An 18,825-nucleotide genomic window follows, 5' to 3' on the forward strand; every position below is an offset into this window, starting at 1 on the left:
CCCAATTCTGACTCCAGTACTCCTTTACATATCCCTTTCTAAATTGACTGGGTCTGAGAACCTCTAGAAAAGCCTCTCTTCCTTGAAGCTTTAGAACTACTAGAGCAGCAAACAGGATTCTTCAATACACCACCTGACAGACCCAGAGAAAGAGTAAATCTCCCCATAATATCCCTCTTCTTCTCAACCTCTACCTCCTTGCCTCTCTTTGCAACTATTCCCAACCTATGGAACATGTCCTTATAAGTGGTGATGTCGAACAAAGTAATTTTCTACTTATACTCTGGATACATCTTCTCTAAAAACCTTTCTGCCTTTTACTTAGTGTCATTATGGTGCTACAGATATGTAGAATAGGCTGATAGATCATTGAATCTCTTGATAAACTCCATTTCATCCAAGTCCCCTTACTTAAATGCATAAAGTTCCTCTTCTTTCTCGATATGAAATGATGCTAGGAAGTAGTAGTCAAAGAATACCCTATTAAACTCTTTCCAATAATACCTCACACTACCAGATAGTCTTACTAAATCCCACCATATCTTAGCTACTCTGACTAGCTGGACTGTAGCTAAAGTCACTTTTTGCTTTGAAGTGCAGGTAACCATCTCAAATATTATCTTAAGGTGCTCAATCCATTGCTTAACTTCTCTCTCTTTCATATTGCCATTAAAGGTAGGTAGACTAAGTCTCACATAGGTTTTCCAAGCTCGGTCGATAAATGGGTTAGTAGTAATTCCTTCTATCTGTCTACTACTCAAAGCTTGAGGCGATTTAGGTCTACTATGAGCTTCCTCCTGTACTGGCCTCTCTTATGCTTCTCTCTCTTCTACTTGATCTCTTCCCCTCAATAACACATTATGATCTCTTACGGTTTTCTAGATATCGATCATTATATCTCTCAACCCTTTTAACAAGCCACCTCTTCTATCAACTTGTTGAGGCATATTCGGTTGAACCTCAGGCACAAGTTCATCCTCAATTAGATGCCTAGACACTCGAGTACTATGTAAAGCTCAAGTACCTCTTTTTCTTATTTTCCCCCTCTTAAGGATGAAAATAAAAGAAAAGTAAGAAAAAGGGAAACAATAGGTGTAATGAACAATATATAAGTTGCCAAAAGCTAGGATGAATGCAATAAAGAATCAGAAAGACTAGATCTCAAAACTTGAGAAACTGATACTAACTTTATCTGTAATGCCCTTTATTGGCTTTATCATGCACTTCACTACAAAATCCCTAATCAAATCAAAATCATTTACTTTGAAACCTTAAAAATCTTGGGATCCTAATAAAATTTTTAGAAATCATTTTATAACTCATTCGAGTTATAAAACCCTAGCAATATCTATGTGTACATCAAAGACTAAGAATACATGTACAAAATAGGAATACAAAGTGGAATTTAGCACTATGCATCATGGCATGTGGCATAGAGACTATAGCCGTTTTGCTCTATGTCGTGCGCCATGGCATGCGAGTGCATGTATTGCAGCGCATATACCTAAAATTGCAGTCAAAAGGCAGTTTTCTAGTGTGAATTTTAGATGCACGCATTTCCACATTCGATGTTCAATTGGGATGGTTCAAGTGCCCACGTGATGCTTGTTTCAAAATCTAACTAGTGATATTGGTTTCATCTCAATCTAATATTTCTATCTAAAATTGAACATCCAAGTGCATTTTCATCATTTTACGCCAAAATTTTGCCACTTAAGTGTCGCAATTCGAAACTAATTATTATTAGCCACATTTTAGGCCTTAACCACATCTAAATGGACAAGACACACCTGATTGACCATACACATGCACTATATAACACATATACACATATTTTTCCTATAAATTGCCCATTTCACAGTTTGGGCCAAAATCATACAAGGACAAATTAGTATCCATTGACTTCAAGCATCACATATTCACAACACATATTCAGTCATCCACTAGCCCATATAGTCATTACACCATTCACATATATATAAGGGCAAGGAAACTCAAAATCATCAAACATAGCACAAATACAGCTTTACGCACTTGTACTAAATTCTATGGCAACTTATACACATTCAAGACTAATAATTTACAAAGTCATTATACCATATCATATAAATACTTAGGCGAGAGATGTCAACTCAGCCTATATCCTTTCCCTTTAATCTACTAGTATCGAAACCTAAAAAATTAAATAACCACAGGTGAGATAAAAATCTTAGTAACCAATTTAGGTCATTTAATGTCTATTACTACAGATAACCATGCCAAAGTAACAAAAATAAAGTAATATCACATATATATCAATGTATGAAGAAATATCATCTTTTCAAGAGTATTTCCACACAAATACACACTAGCATGATCATCTAGCCACTGAACCTCCAATGCTGCCGATATGAAACTATAGGCTCCCCTAGATCAACCACTTGTTGACTCGAGCACACTTTTGGTAGAAGAAACACCCGGACAAAGGTAATTTAACCCACCTATAGACTATGATTTTCCTCTTCACACACTTATGATAGAGGCATTGTTGACTCCTAACTGTACCCTAATAGGAACTAGGGAGTTTCTAGACTGCTCGGATGTCCCATAGTAATAGTCCCCTAATATACTATACCAAATTACCTATGGTAATAGCTTGTATAATGCTACACTAGTTGTCCTATTATGCTAGCCTGATCATATGGATTTTTCACTCACATATCTCCACACACATACATCCTCACATATCTTAGGTGAACTCCCATGCCCTATGATTATGCTTTTTCACAATTATCACTACTTATTCACATTTCTAGAACATATACTTTCATATCATATAAATAGATATATATCCATTGAAATCAGTGACTTAAAATTCCATTTCACACACCATGTTCATGCTAAAACCATTTTCAATATCAAATCATGCACAAAACTCTTAAAACAACAAATTCATAAATTTGTATTTACTTTTACACAGTTATAATACTTAATAAACACAATAAACTATATGGTTGTCTTAACTCTTCTATTTACTAAAAAGGGTTACCCATGTTCTAATAACCCTATTCAAGCTCTTTTCTCATATTTTGTGCGTTACACACTAGAATCTACACAAAATTGGCATTCCAAGTCATTTTACTATTGACAAAAAGTGTCAATTATCACAATTAATCACCTAATCGCTATTAAATCCACATTTCACACTTGATTACCTATATTACCACTAATTACCCCTTATTTCAAGTTTTAACCTTTCTAGCTAAATTTTTCTTACTACTCCCTCTCTAGATTAGGGCAAATCTTGCTTGCAGCTTTAAAGTTTTATCATTTCAACTCAAACCAGTCACAAAGTACTAGTTTAGTTTCAAAGAACCTTTCTATTACTATAAGGTAAGAAATCAACTCCTTAAAACTCCCAAATTCAATTTATCACTAGTTAAAACTAAGAGAAAATAGGGTAGAATCGAAGATTAAAGCAGTACGAGACTTACCCGATAAGTAACAATTCAAAAACATCATCCTTGCTCCTAATTTCGCTTGCCTTAGCATATCCCCTACTCTTCTTTATGCTAGAACTCTTCTCTCATATTTCTCCCTTCTATTTCATAAGCTAGACACATCCTTATTAATAAAAGTTTTGCACCGTGCACCGCGGTGCATTTATCCCTATCACAGCACATGGCACAGTGAGGGAAATCCTCATTATGCTCACATGCTTTACTTTGGGATTCTGATCTTTCGCTCATATCTATTTATATAACACCCCAATAGGTCAAAATAACACTTCACTATTTAGAACCCTAATCCTACATTAAATCACTAATTCATTCCCTAATCAGTCATTAATGTAGGATTAGAAATTTAGGATGTTACACTATACCGGATTACCCATGGTAATAGCCCATATAATACTGCATTGGATGTCCTATGGTGCTAATTTGACCATATGGATTTTTCACCTACTTCTTCACACATACACATCTTTATATATCCTAGGTGAACTCCCACCCCCTATGATCATGCTATTTTAACAATTTCTACTACTTTCCTTTACATTTCTATTACATAAAATATCATAACATATGTATATCAATTAAATCAATAACTTTTTAAATTTCATTTCACAAATCAATGTTCATACTAAAACCATTTTCAACATCAAATCATTTATAGAAATCAACAAAACCATAATTATATAATTACTTTTACATGGTTGTATAGTTAACAAACATAACAAACTGTATAGTTACCTCAACCTTTCTATCCGATAGAAAGGTTTACCAGTGTAATTTCCTTACTTGAATCTCTTTCTGCTTATTTACTAGTCACATAATAGAATCTACGCAAAATTGGCAAACCAAAGTCAATCTTACTATTGACAAAAGTGCCAATTATCATAATTAAGCACCTAATCGCTACCAATTCCATAATTCACACTTAATTATGCATACTACTATTGATTAAAAGCTTTAACCTTTACTTGGCCAAATTTCTCTTACTATTCTCTCCTTAGATTAGGTCAAATTATGCTTATAACTTTAAAGCTTTATCATTTTGACTCAAACTAGTCATAAAGTACTAGTTTAGTTCTAGAGATCCTTTCTATTACCGTGGGGTAAGAAATCAACTCCTTAAAACTCCTGGATTCAATTTCTTAATAGTTAAAACTAGGAGAAAATAGGGTAAAATTAGAGGTTAAGACAGTATGAGACTTACTCGATAAGTAATAGGTTGATAACGTCACTCTTCCTCCTAAAAAACAAAGCCCTAGTCGAACCCCCTTCTCTTCTCTACGCTAGACCTCTCTAATTTTGTTTTTCCTTCTGTCTCATGAGTTGTCCCATATCCTTACTTATTTCAGTTATGTACCATGCGTTGCTGTGCATCTACCCTCCACTATGGCACGTGGCACAATGAGGAAAATCCTCACTATGCTCACACGCTCTGCTCCAGATTCTACTCTTCTACTCATATATATTCAAATAACATCCTAAGGAGTCAATTGAACCTCTCACTATCTAGAACCCTAATCATATATTAAATTATTAACTCGTTTCCCTAATCAATCATTAATATAGGATTAGAAATTTGGGATGTTACATTAACTCCTAAGATTGATATGTTTCAATTCATTATTTTGGAAGACAATTGTGGTAAAATGCTTAAGCCATATAAATTTATTTTTTGTCCCTGTATTGTTAGGTAATCTTATTAATGGGTTATCTTGTGCTTCTATGTGTTTGATTACTCTGATTGGTTGTAATTAAGCACAAATGATTTGGAAACTAATTGCAATTAGGATCTCATTTTTAAAGAGTTTTACCAAGATTATTTCTTCGTAACCATGATTAAACATATTCTCCTATAGTAATGGTTAACTTCAGACATTAGTCTTAATTACCATGATAGTGTAATTTAATTAGTAGGTTAATTATAGTAGTTATTATAGTCTTCCTTTATCACTTAGCATAGGTAACCTTCTAGTTCACATTGCTTTATGACTGGTTCAAAGTTGTTGGTCATGAGGAAGATGATGCCATATGTGATGATGGCTTATGTGAGTATTGATCTATATAGGGAAGATGGTGGCATTTTTGAGGTTGATGGCTCTTATGAGAGCTCTTTACCATAAGATTTAGGGATTTGACCTAAGAAGCTTGTTCTTTATTTGAAGACAATGTTCAGGTTTCCTAACTCTGAAACTAATTGTTAATTATGGGTAAATTAATAATTAGTAAGTGATTAGGATTTTAGATGATGATTTGGTATTTTGACTCCTTGAAGTGTTGAGTGAGCAGATATAGGTGAAATGATCACATTTTAGAAAAAAGCATGTGTGTGCAGTGAGGAATTTCCTCATTGTGCCACATGCTATGGTACAAGCTTCCTGGCCACGGTACGTCACATAGAAAATTGGCTAATAAGGATATGTCCAACTCATGAAAGCAGAGAGAAGAAGGAGAGAAACAAGGTGTGTTGGGATTGATAGTAGTGGTATAAAGGGGTGATTGGAATGTAATGAGTGCAAATTGACCAAGTGAAAATGAAAGGGATAGGTAAATGTGGATTTTAGTAATAATTAGTACTTGTAGTCAATTCAATTAATTGATTAAATAGTGCTAATCTTATGTAGATTGCTATATTAAATGTGTGGCTTGAAAAGGAAGGGTGTGTGGACATTAATGATTAAGACAAATCCACGGGTAATGTAATGCCCTCACTAACATTACCATACACTCCACTATATAAATCACTAATCACTTCTTTCTTTCTTTGAGTTAAAATTGTTGAAAACATTAGGATTCCAAAAAAAGATTTCTACAAAACATTTTATAATCATTTAGGTTATTCAACCCCATACACAACTACAAACATAGTGGAAGTATATAGATTTGGTAAATCAAAAGTCAAGAAAACATGTGCATCACTTAAAAAATAAAGCAAAAATTTACACCGTGCACCACGGCTTGTGCCACATGCGCCGCAGCATATGGCACAAAGGCCACAATTGCCTACTCTGTGCTATCTACCGCGGCATGCGAGCACATGCGCCGCAGCACACACCTAAATTTACTGTCAAATGGCAGTTTTTGATATAAAATTCAGATGCGGGCCATTTCATTGAAGTCTGATTAGGATGGTTCAAGTGCCCACATGAAGCTTATTTTGAAATCTAACTAATGATATTAGTTTCATCCTAATCCTATATTTCTATAAAAAATTGGACACTAAAATGCACTTTAACCATTTTCTATCAAATTTTGCCACTTAAGTGTCTCAATTCGAAACCAATTGTTATTAACCACTTTTTGGGCCTTGACTAAGTCTAAGTGGACAAAATACACCTATTTGACTATACACATGCACAATATAACACACACAAATTTGGCCTATAATCTGCCCATTTTACATTTTGGGCCAAAGCCACATTTTTACTTTTCTAGCATCATATATGGTTAAATCCCTCCATTTAATCTCCACCCATTTCATATACACACACAATTACATCCATCTACTAGCCCCTTCAATCATTTCATCATTTGCACACATACAAGGCTTAGGAGTTCAAAATCACAAAGGCATAGCATAATCTTAACTTATGCACAAGTACAAACCCTATGGCAACTTATACATACTTTTGGCTCATAATTCATAAATCATTACATCATATCTTACAAGGATTTAGGCAAGAGATGTCAGATCAGCCTATATCCTTTCCCTTTGACCCATAAATACTAGAACCTAAAAAATGTAAATAACCATGGGCGAGATAAAAATCTCAATAACCAAATATAGCTCATTAAATGTTTATTACCACAAACAACCATGCCAAAGTAACTGAAAACATTATATTACATGCGTGCGCGCATGCGCGCACACATATATATCACATATCGATACTAAATTATCTTTTTCGCATATAAAATCACATTTCAAATACTTTTACACCACAACATGATCAACTATCCACCAACCCTCCAAAGCTCCTCGACATGAAACTATAGGCTCTTCTAGATCAACCACTTATTGACCCGAGCTCACTTTCAGTGGTAGAAAAACCCAACCAAAGGTAATTTAACCTACTTACAAACTATGGTTTTCCTTTTCACACACTTATGATAGAGGTGTCGTTGGTTGCTAACCGTACCTTAAAAGGCACTAGGGAGTTGCCAGACTGCCCGAATGTCCCATGGTAACAGTCCCATAAGATGCTGTATCGGATTACCCATAGTAACAACCCATAAAATGATACACCAAATATCTCATGGTGCCAGCCCGACTATATGGATTTTTCACTCATAAATCTCCACACACACAACCCCACGTATCCTGCGTGAACTCCCTTCCCCTATGATCATGCTCTTTCACAACTTTCACTAGTTATACACCTTTCCACAACATATATATGAATATATATATATATACACTCACTGAAATTAATAACTTTTCAAATTCATTTCACAATGCAGAGTTCATGCTACTCATAAATTCACAACTTAACATTTAACATTCCTTTTTATACAGTTATAATAGTTAATAAATATAATAAACTATATAGTTACCTCAACCCTTCTGTTTGTGAGAAAGGGTTACTCGTGTAACTTTAACCCTATCTAAGCTCCTGTCTCATAATTCATGCATCATACATTAGAATCTACATAGAATTGGCATTCAAAGTCAATTCCTTTATTGACAAAAAATGCCAATTATCGCAATTAAACACTTAATTGCTATCAAATCCACATTTCATACTCGATTATGCACATTACCATTAATCACCTATCATTTCAAGCTTTAACATTTCTAGCAATTTTTCTCTTACTACTCTCTCTCTAGGTTAGGGCAATTCTTGCCTAAATCTTCAAAACTTTATCATTTTGACTTAAACCAGTTACAAACCACTAGTTTAACTCCAGAGAACCTTTTTATTACTATTGGGTAAGAAATCAACTCCTTAAAAATCCTGAATTCACTTTCTCATTGATCAAAACTAAGAGAAAATAGGATAGATTTGGAGGTTAAGGTAGTACGTGACTTACCCAATAAGTAACAAGTCAGAAACGTCGTCCTTGTTCCTTATTTAGCTTGCCCTAACATAGCCTTGGCTCTTCTCCACTCTGGACCTCTCCTCCCACATTTCTCCCTTCTATTTTTTGAGCTAGATACATCCCTATTAAATTGATTTCTGCTCCATGCACCGTGGTGCATCTAGCTCCCGCCATGGCATGTGGAACAATAAGGAAAATCCATGTAAACGTACAACCTCTCGAATATAGGTCTCAGCCAACTTCTCTAGAGAATCACTAATCCTAATGGCTAAAAAGTGAGTTGATTTAGTCAATCGGTTAACAATCACCCAAATAGCATCATGTCCCAATTGAGTTCTTGGTAATCTAGAGATGAAATCTATAGAAATTCTATCCCATTTCTACTTAGATATTTCTAGTGGCTGTAGGGTCCCAGCCGGCCTCTGATGTTAAATTTTCACTTTTTGGCAAGTCAAACACTGTGTTACAAACTTTGTCACCTCTCTTTCCATTCTTGGCCACTACCAATAATACTTAATGTCTTGATACATCTTCATAGTTCCTGGGTGAATCATGCATTTGCTGTAGTGTGCTTCATTCAGAATCACCCTTCTCAAATATTTATCATTAGGCACACAAATTCTATCCTAATAAACCATGAATCTATCACCATTTATGCTGAAATCTATAACCAGATTTGACTCAACCTTTTCTCAAATCTTAAAAAGATACTTATCTTCCAACTATGCCATTCTTCATTCCTTCCAAAAATCACAACTGATCATAGTAGTATAAGTACCAACTAAAGCCTTCAACGGTGCATCCTGTTAAGAATCAATGAAAGACTCCATTAAATTGTGCTCTTAGATCATTAAACTAGCTATATGTAGTGTCTTCCTGCTCAACACATCAACTACCATGTTAGCTTTCCTCGGATGGTATTTCAACTCAAAGTTATAGTCTTTAAGCAATTCCATCCATCTTCTTTATCTTATATTCAATTCCTTTTAGTCCATTAGATACTTTAAACTCCTGTGGTCACTGAGCACACTAAACACTAAGCGAAACAAATAATGACGCCAAATCTTCAGTGCAAAAGCCACTGCTACTAGTTCTAAATCATGAGCCGGGTAATTATCTTCATGTGGCCAGAGTTGTCTTGATGCATATGCCACCACTCTTCTATCTTGCACCCAAACTTCTTAGGGAAGCATCTGTATACACCTCATATAGTAGTCTTGGATGTAGAATTATTAACACAGGTGTAGTAGTTAGTCTTTCTTTTAGCTTCTGAAATGCAGTCTTACACCTGTCATCCCAAATAAAAGGTTGATCTTTCTAGGTCAATTTCATCAATGGGGAAGCAATCTGAGAGAAACCTTGGATAAACCTTCGGTAATATCTAGCTAATCCCAAAAAACTTTAAATTTTCGTAACTGAACTAGGCTATTCCCATTTCAACACAGTATCAACTTTATAAAGATCAACAGAATCCCATCTGCTGATACCATATGACCCAAAAATCTAACTTCTCTCAGCCAAAGCTCGTACATACTGAGCTTGGCATAGAGTTTGTTCTCCTTAAGAATTTGAAGGACAATCCGAAGATGTTTGGCATGTTGTTCCTCATCTTCTAAATAAACTAGAATGTCATCGATGAAAACCACAACAAACTAGTTTAAATATGGTCTAAAAATACAGTTCATGTAATCCACGAAAATTACAGGTGCATTGGTCAGACCAAATGGCAAGACAAGGAACTCATAGTGCCCATAACACATATGAAAGGCTATCTTAGGTATATCTTTCTCAGAAACCTTTAGCTGATGATACCCTAACCTCAAGTCAATCTTGGAAAAGACTGAGGCTCCAGCCAATTGAACTAACAAATCATCGTTCCTGGGTAAAGGGTACTTATTCTTCACTGTCACCTTGTTCAACTGTTGGTAGTTAATGCATAGTTACAGACTGCCATCCTTCTTTCTTACAAACAACACTAGCGAACCCCAAGGTGATACACTTAGCCTGATAAATCCTTTGTCAAGCAAATCCTCAATCTCCTTCTTCAATTCATTCAACTCTGAAGGTGACATCTGATACAAGGCTTTAGAAATTGGTTCTATACTAGAAACCAAATCTATTGAGAATTCAACTTCTCTTTTTAAAGGTAATCTAGACATCTCCTTAGAAAATACCTCAGAAAATTCACTTACCACTCCAATCTTCTCAATACCACTGTTATACACACTGCTAGCAGCACAAACTACTATGTAGGCATCGTACCCTTGCTTGTTTAGCTTCTCGGCTTGCAAAACTAATAGGACCTGAAGTTGCTCAGTAGAACTAGTCCCTGCCAACAACATTGATAAAGACACTAACTTCCTAGCACAATCTAGTATAGCATTATTAGCTGCTAGCCAATCCATGCCAACTATCACATCTATCCCTTTAATGGGAATGCAAATTAGATCGATCATAAATACTAGATCCTCAAATACAATCTCAACTCTCTGACATGCTCTGCTAGTAATACTTATGATTCCAGAAGGCGTAGTTACTTTAATTATCATAGGTAACTCTTTCAGTTCTAACTTCAATCTATCTACACATTCTTTTAAAATGAATGAATGTGTAGCTCTTGAATCAAATAAAGCTTCAATTCTATTACCACAGACAGAAATAATACCTTTGATCAGGTTCAAAGATGCTCTAGCCTCTTCTTGTGTTACAGCAAACACTGGTCCTGGAATCATAGCACACTACTCTGCCATCTCAACTCCACCTTCAAAATAATATTTGGCAATAAGGCTCAGCTTTCCTACACTTGAAATAGGACTAACATTTTCCTGCATGGAATCTGCTATAGACATTGCATTGGGGTGACCTTTTAGGTTAAAAGTAAGAGTTGGTGTGTTCAAGGTTTGCCTTGAAGGTTGTTGAGGCCTAATTCTAACCCCAGTACTCTTCTATATAGACCCTCTCTGAACTAATTGAGTCTGAGAACTTCTACCAAAACTTTTCTTCCTAAAAGCTCTAGAACTACTCGAGCTATACATGAGCTTCTTCGATACGCCACCTGACGGACCCAAATAAGGTGTAAATCTTCCCACACTATCATTCTTCTTCTCAACCTTTACTTCTCTGCCTCTCCTCAGTTGTTTTCAACTTATGACACATATCCTCATAAGTAGTGATGTCGAACAGAGCAATTCACTGCCTGTACTCTGGATGCATCTTCTCTAAAAATCGTTCGGCCTTCCACCTAGTTTCATTATGTTACTATAAATAGGTAGAATAGGCTGATAAATCATTGAATTTCTTTATGAATTCCTCTTCATCTAAGTCTCCCTGCCTGAACACATAGAACTCTTTCTCTTTCTCAGTGTGAAAAGATTCTAGGAAATAATAGTTGAAGAATACCTTCTTGAATTCTTCTCAAGCATACCTCACATCATCAGTCGGCCTTACTAAATCCTACCATCTCTTGGTTGCTCCAACCAACTGGACCATAGCTAAGGTCACTCTCTACTTTGAAGTACAGGTCACTACCTTGAATATTGTTTCGAGACACTCAATCCACTACTTGGATTCTCCTTCTCTCATATTACTGTCAAAAGTAAGTGGATTGAACCTCACATATGTCTTCCAGGCTCAGTCGATAGACAGATCTATAGCAACTCCTATAGTCTATCTACTATTCAAATTTTGAGGCGGCTCAGGTTTAAAATAAACTTCATTTGGTATTGGCCTCTCTTGAGCTTCTCTTTCCTCTTCTTGATCTCTACCCTATAATAACACATCTTGCTCTAACTGTTTGCCAGATATCAATCATCATATTCCTTAATTCTTTTAACAAGCCATCTCTTCTATTAGCTTGTTGAGGCATATATGGTTGAACCTTAGGTACAGGTTCATCCTTAACCAGATGCCTAGGCACTTGGTGCTACGAGTAGCCTCAATACCTCTTCTTCTCATTTTTCTCCCCTCCTAAGGATGAAAGTAACAGAAAAGTTAAGGAAAAGGGAAATAATAGTGCAATGAATAACATATAAGTTGCTAGAACTAGAATCAATACAAAAACAAAGCAAAACTGGATCGATACACTGGAGAAATTGATACCAATAATTTGTAATGCCCTCACTGACATTACCATACACTCCACTACATAAATCACTAATCACTTCTTTTTTGAGTTGAAATTATTGAAAATATTAGGATCCGAAAAAAAGATTTCTAGAAAACATTTTATAATCATTTAGGTTATTTAACCCTATACACAACGGAAGCATATAGATTTGGTACATCAAAAGTCAAGAAAACATGTGCATCATTTAAAAAATAAAGTGAAAATTTGCACCATGCGCCATGGCTTGTGCCACATATGCCATGACATATGGCATAGAGGCCACAACTGCCTATTCTATGCCATGCACTTTAGTGCGCTACAGCATACGAGTGTAAGCGTCGTAGCGCACACACCTAAATTTGCTTTCAAATAACAGTTTCTGATATGAAATTCATATGCGTGCCATTTTCACATACAAAGTCCGATTGGGATGGTTCAAGTGCCCATACGAAGCTCATTTCAAAATCTAACTAATGACACTATTTTTATCCCAATTTGATATTTTTATAAAAAATTAGACACTAAAGTGCACTTTGACTATTTTCTATCAAATTTTGCCACTTAAGTGTCTCAATTCGAAACCAATTGTCATTAACCATTTTTTAGGCTTTGACTAAGTCCAAGTAGACAAAATACATCTATTTGACCATACACATACACAATATAACACACATACACAAATTTGGCCTATAATCTGCCCATTTCACACTTTGGGCCAAAACTACATTTTCACTTTTCTAGTGTCATATATGGTCAAATCCCTCTGTTTAATCTCCACTCATTTCATGTACACACATAATTACATCCATCTACTAGCCCTTTCAATCATTTCATCATTTGCACACATACAAGGCTAGGGAGTTCAAAATCACAAAGGCATACCATAATCATAACTTATGCACATATACAAACCCTATAGCAACTTTTACATACTTTTGGCTCATAATTCACAAATCATTACACTATATCTTATAATGATTTAGGAAAAAGATGTCAGCTCAACCTATATCCTTTCCCTTTGACCCACTAGTATCAGAACCTGAAAAATGTAAATAACCACGGGTGAGATAGAAATCTCAGTAACCAAATATAGCTCATTAAATGTTTATTATCATAAATAACCATGCCAAGTAACTATAAACATTATATTGCACACACACACACAAACATAGATATATATATATATCACATATCGATACTAAATTATCTTTTTGGCATATAAAATCACATTTCAAACACTTTGACACCACAACATGATCAACTATCCACTAACCCTCCAAAGCTCCCCGACATGAAACCATAGGCTCTTCTGGATTAACCACTTATTGACTTGAGCTCACTTTTAATGGTAGAAACACCCAGCTAAAGGTAATCTAACCTACTTATAGACTATGGCTTTCCTTTTCACATACTTGTGATAGAGGTGTCATTGACTCATAACCGCACCCTAACAGGCACTAGGGAGTTTTTAGATTGCCTAAATGTACCATGGTAATAGTCTTATAAGATGCTGTACCGGATTACTTATAGTAACAGCCCATAAAATGTTGCACTGGATGTCCCATGGTGCCAGCCTGATCATATGGATTTTTCACTCACAAATCTACACACACACACACACATAGCCCCACATATCCTAGGTGAACTCTCACCCTCTATGATCATGCTCTTTCATAACTTTCACTAGTTATACACCTTTTCATAACATATATATATATATATATACTTATTGAAACAATAACTTTTTAAATTCATTTCACAATGCAGAGTTCATACTAAAACTCATAAATTCACAACTTAACATTTAACATTCCTTTTTACACAGTTGTAATAGTTAATAAACATAATAAACTATATGATTACCTCAACCCTTTTGTTCGTGAGAAAGGGTTACCCGTGTAACTTCAACCCTATTCAAGCTCCTCTTTCATAATTCGTGCATCACACACTAGAATCTACATAGAATTGGCATTCAAAGTCAATTCCTCTATTGACTAAAAATGCCAATTATCACAATTAAACGCTTAATTGCTATCAAATCCATATTTCACACTCGATTATGCACATTACCATTAATCACCCCTCATTTCAAGCTTTAACATTTCTAACAATTTTTGTCTCACTACTCTCTCTAGATTAGGGCAATTTATGCTTGAAGCTTCAAAACTTTATCATTTTGACTTAAACTAGTTACAAAACATTAGTTTAACTACAGAGAACTTTTTTATTACTATCAGGTAAGAAATCAACTCCTTGAAACACTCAAATTCACTTTCTTATTGATTAAAACTAAGAGAAAATAGGGTAAATTCAGAGGTTAAGGTAGTATGTGACTTGCCCAATAAGTAACGAGTTGGAAACACCATCCTTGCTCCTAATTTAGCTTGCCTTAACATAGCCTTGGCTCTTCTCCACTCCAGACCTCTCCTCCCATGTTTCTCCCTTCTATTTTTCAAGTTAGACACATCCCTATTAAATTGATTTCTGCTCCATGCACCGTAGTGCATCTGCCACCCGTTGCGGCACATGGCACAGTGAGGAAAATCCTCACTATGTTGCACTCTCTACTTCAGGACCCCACTCTTCTTCTCATATCTGTTCATATAACATCCCAATGAGTCAATATATCACTTCACCATTCAAAACTCTAATCCCTACATTAAATCACTAACTTATCCCTAATCAATCATCAATACAGGATTAGAAATTCAGGATGTTATAGGTAACCCTTTCTTGTGACAAAAGGGTTAAGGTAACTAAATAACTTTCTCTATTTGATTATCTATTCTAGCTGTCTATGAGTATTATAGCTAAGATATAAACTTGTTTATAAATTGTTCATGTTTTTGAGAAAACAAATATTTATGTATGAAAAGGATTTCAGAGAAATGGATTTCAATAAATGGATTTATAGGAAAATGTAACTGTATGACACTATATGTATACATGGATTTGAATGCAAACCATTTATTTGTATGTGAGTATGATCATAAGGAGTGAGAATTCACCTGTACGGAGAAGTGATGAGAAGTCCATATCATATTATTCTCCTTAGTGCTTGATTGGGTATGGTGTTAGAGATTATCTCCTTAATGCCCATATGGGGTGTGGTATTAGAGATTAGAGCTCCTTAGCATCTATGTAATACAATGTTGGAGTAATGGTGCCCTAATCAGTATGTGATAGGGGAAAACTGTAGTCCAGAAGTGGGACAAAACACCTTTGGCCAAGTGATTCTATCACTAAAGTTATGCTCAGGTTAATGAGTGTGTATTGGCCTAATAAGAGCCTATGGATTCGATCGGGGTAATATGTGTGACATCCTAAATTTCTTAATCCTAAGTTTAGAAGTAAGTCAAGGGTAAAGTGAAAATTAAAGTAGGATTAGAGATTCAGATGATTAATTGGCATTTTAATTTGTTGGTGTGTTGTCTGAATAGATATGGGTGATAGGAGTGTGTTTCGAGTCGAAGCAAGTGTATGTGTTGAGAATGAATCTCATTATGCCATGTGCCACAGCTTGTGCTGCGTGTATCGCGGCTCATGGACTAAAAATTCACTTCATAAGTCGTGAATTTTAGAAAATTTTAGGAGAAAGAAATTGAGAAATACACAAAACAAAGAGAGGAGAAGGGTTGACGAGCTAGGTCAAGTCATTTTAGAGCAGAGGAAGGTGATTTGGATCGGTAACTTGCCAAGTAAGCTACATATAACTCTTACTTTCCATTCTACACAAATTTTTCTGAAAATGAGTTGTAGAAAAATTGAATCAATGGAATTTGAGGGGTTTGAATCTTACTCAATAGTAATAAAAAGGTTCTTGGAAGTTAAATTAGAGCTTTGTGATTGGTTTAGAGTTGAACGGTAGAGTATTGAACCGAATAACCTTTCTTGAGTGATAGTTAAAATCCATGGGTAACCTTTCTTCTAACAGAAGAGTTGATAAAACCGAATAACTTTCTTTATTTGACTGTTTATTATAACTGTATGTTAGTATGCTATGTAATGCATAAGTTAGTTTTGAATTTAGCATGTTTTGTGGTATTGAGTAATTTTTTACATTCGAATGTTCAAATTTTGATCAGATCATTAGATCATGTCTAAACCTATCTCATTAGTTAGTATACGAGCTAAGCTTCGTGTGGGTGCTTGAATCACCTCGATCGGATGTCGTATGAGAAATTGGCACACACTAAAAGTTTATCATTTTTGCTATCAAAATGACATCAGAAATCTAGACAGGCATGCCATAGAGCATTGAGGCACATGCAGTGGTGTACGACACAGGTAGAGAGAGCATGTGGCTCTGTGCCACATGCCATGGCACACTGACTGTCCCCTGTGGCTCACGGATTATAATTTAGTTTTATTTTGTATGCTAAAATGCATGCATTTATGAAAGGAATACTGGTGGTTTAAGTCTACTATGTATTTGGAAAGTCTATGACTTCTTTCTGCTGTGTTTTATCTGATTGAATTAAGATTTAATTGATTTTTAAAAAATAAGTCTTTAGCAGAAGCTTTTAAAATGAATTTAATTATTATGAATGATGTGAGTTAATGGTAACATCATAGTCTTCTCTTATATTAAGTGGGTATATGAGACAAGGTTGCATTTTGGTATCAGTTTCTTGGTTTTCAAGACCAGATTGTTCTTGATGCATATATTTAGAAATATGGCAACTTATCTTGTTCATTACACAATTTTTTCCTGATACCCTTTGTGTTTTGTATTTTCATCCTTAGGAGGGAAAAAATAGTATAATATGAGAGGTGCTCGTGCAAGAACCACAGTATCTAGATAGGTTGTAGAGGAGAAACAAGAGCCAAAAGTTCAACCGGTTTAGTCATAAAGGGATAGATGTGATGAGCTACTGGAAGAGCTTAGGGATATGGTTGTCAATATAAGATAAACTGTTAGGGATCATGACACGATCCTAAGGGGTAGAGAGCAAGAAGAGAGAGTTGAAGCTCAAAATATCCTAGTGTAAGAAGCGTATAGTAGACCTGGATTGTATTAGAATTCAAGTAGCAAACTAGAGATTCCTGCCACTGATCCATCTATTGATCATGCTTGTAAGATGTTTGTTTGGTTCGATCTACTGACATTTGTTGAAAGAATGAGGGAAGGTGAAGCAGAATGGTGGATAGAATGAATGGAAACCATCTTTAAGGTGGTGATCTATACTTTAGAGCAGAAAGTTATCTTGGCCACGGTACAGTTGGTTAGTGCTGTTAAGAGATGGTGGGAATCTATGAGACCAACTGGTGGTATTTGTTTGAACTGGGATGAATTCAAGAGAATATTCTTTGACCAACACTTTCCAGTCTCATTCAAAACTGAGAAGAAAGAGGAATTTCATGCTTTCAGGCAGGGAGACTTGGACGAGGAAGAGTTTATAAGAAGATTTAATGATTTATCGACTTATTCCACATATCTCCAGTATGGTAATGACTCGAAGTGGAAAGTTGAGAGGTTGCTTGAAAAGATGAGACCCAAGTACAAGCAATAGATATCATTGCTTGATGTGATGATGCATGAGGAAATGTGCCACAAGCTGAAGGTAGCAGCTAAGCATGGTAGAGAGGCAGATACTGAAAGGGGACGAGATAGTATGGGAAGATTTTCATCTCCTGTGGGTCCGACTGGCGGAATCTCAGAGGACTAAGTTTAGTACAAGTAGTTCCAGTTCTTCTGGAAGAAGGGGTTTCAGTCAAGGATCACAGTCTCGACCTGTGCATAGAGGATCAATGCAAAAGGGTGGAGGTGTGAGAATTAGGCCTCCACATTCTTCGAGGTAGGCGTCGAATGTTCCAACTCCAACTTTGAATAATGAAAGCATGCCCCAATGCAATATATGTAGCAAATCTCATTTAGGAAGATGTTGGGCTTGTTACAAGTGTGGTAAATCAGGTCATATAGCGAGGCAATGCCCAGAGGGTAGAGTTGAGGGGACTGAGTAGAGATCAATGGTTCTTGGCTGAGTATTCGCGATTATATAAGAAGAGGCCAGAGCATCTCTGAATCTAATTAGAGGTATGATTTCTATAAATGGTCATAAAGTAGAAGCATTGTTTGATTCTAGTGCCACCCATTCTTTTGTGTCTAAGGAATGTGTGGATAGATTGGAATTATCTTTACAAGAATTGTTTATGCTCATTAAAGTGACGATACCTTCTGGATTGTCT

At 35.6% G+C, this 18,825-nt stretch overlaps 1 protein-coding gene across 1 annotated transcript; it reads left to right on the forward strand.

Moving 5' to 3' along the window:
• Positions 1-17,792: 17,792 nt before the first annotated feature.
• On the forward strand, positions 17,793-18,149 carry LOC129305438 (uncharacterized). Its single transcript, XM_054945470.1, has one exon. The coding sequence runs from the start codon at positions 17,793-17,795 to the stop codon at positions 18,147-18,149; it is 357 nt and encodes a 118-aa protein (XP_054801445.1).
• Positions 18,150-18,825: the final 676 nt, after the last annotated feature.

Source organism: Prosopis cineraria, unplaced genomic scaffold, assembly GCF_029017545.1.
Source record: "Prosopis cineraria cultivar Desert tree isolate PC_DT_omini unplaced genomic scaffold, ASM2901754v1 PC3, whole genome shotgun sequence".
Taxonomy (NCBI): Eukaryota; Viridiplantae; Streptophyta; class Magnoliopsida; order Fabales; family Fabaceae; genus Prosopis; species Prosopis cineraria.

What these genes read in the sequence shown, in the direction of transcription:
- LOC129305438 (XM_054945470.1), top strand. Translation starts at nt 17,793, where the DNA reads ATGGAAACCATCTTTAAGGTGGTGATCTATACTTTAGAGCAGAAAGTT.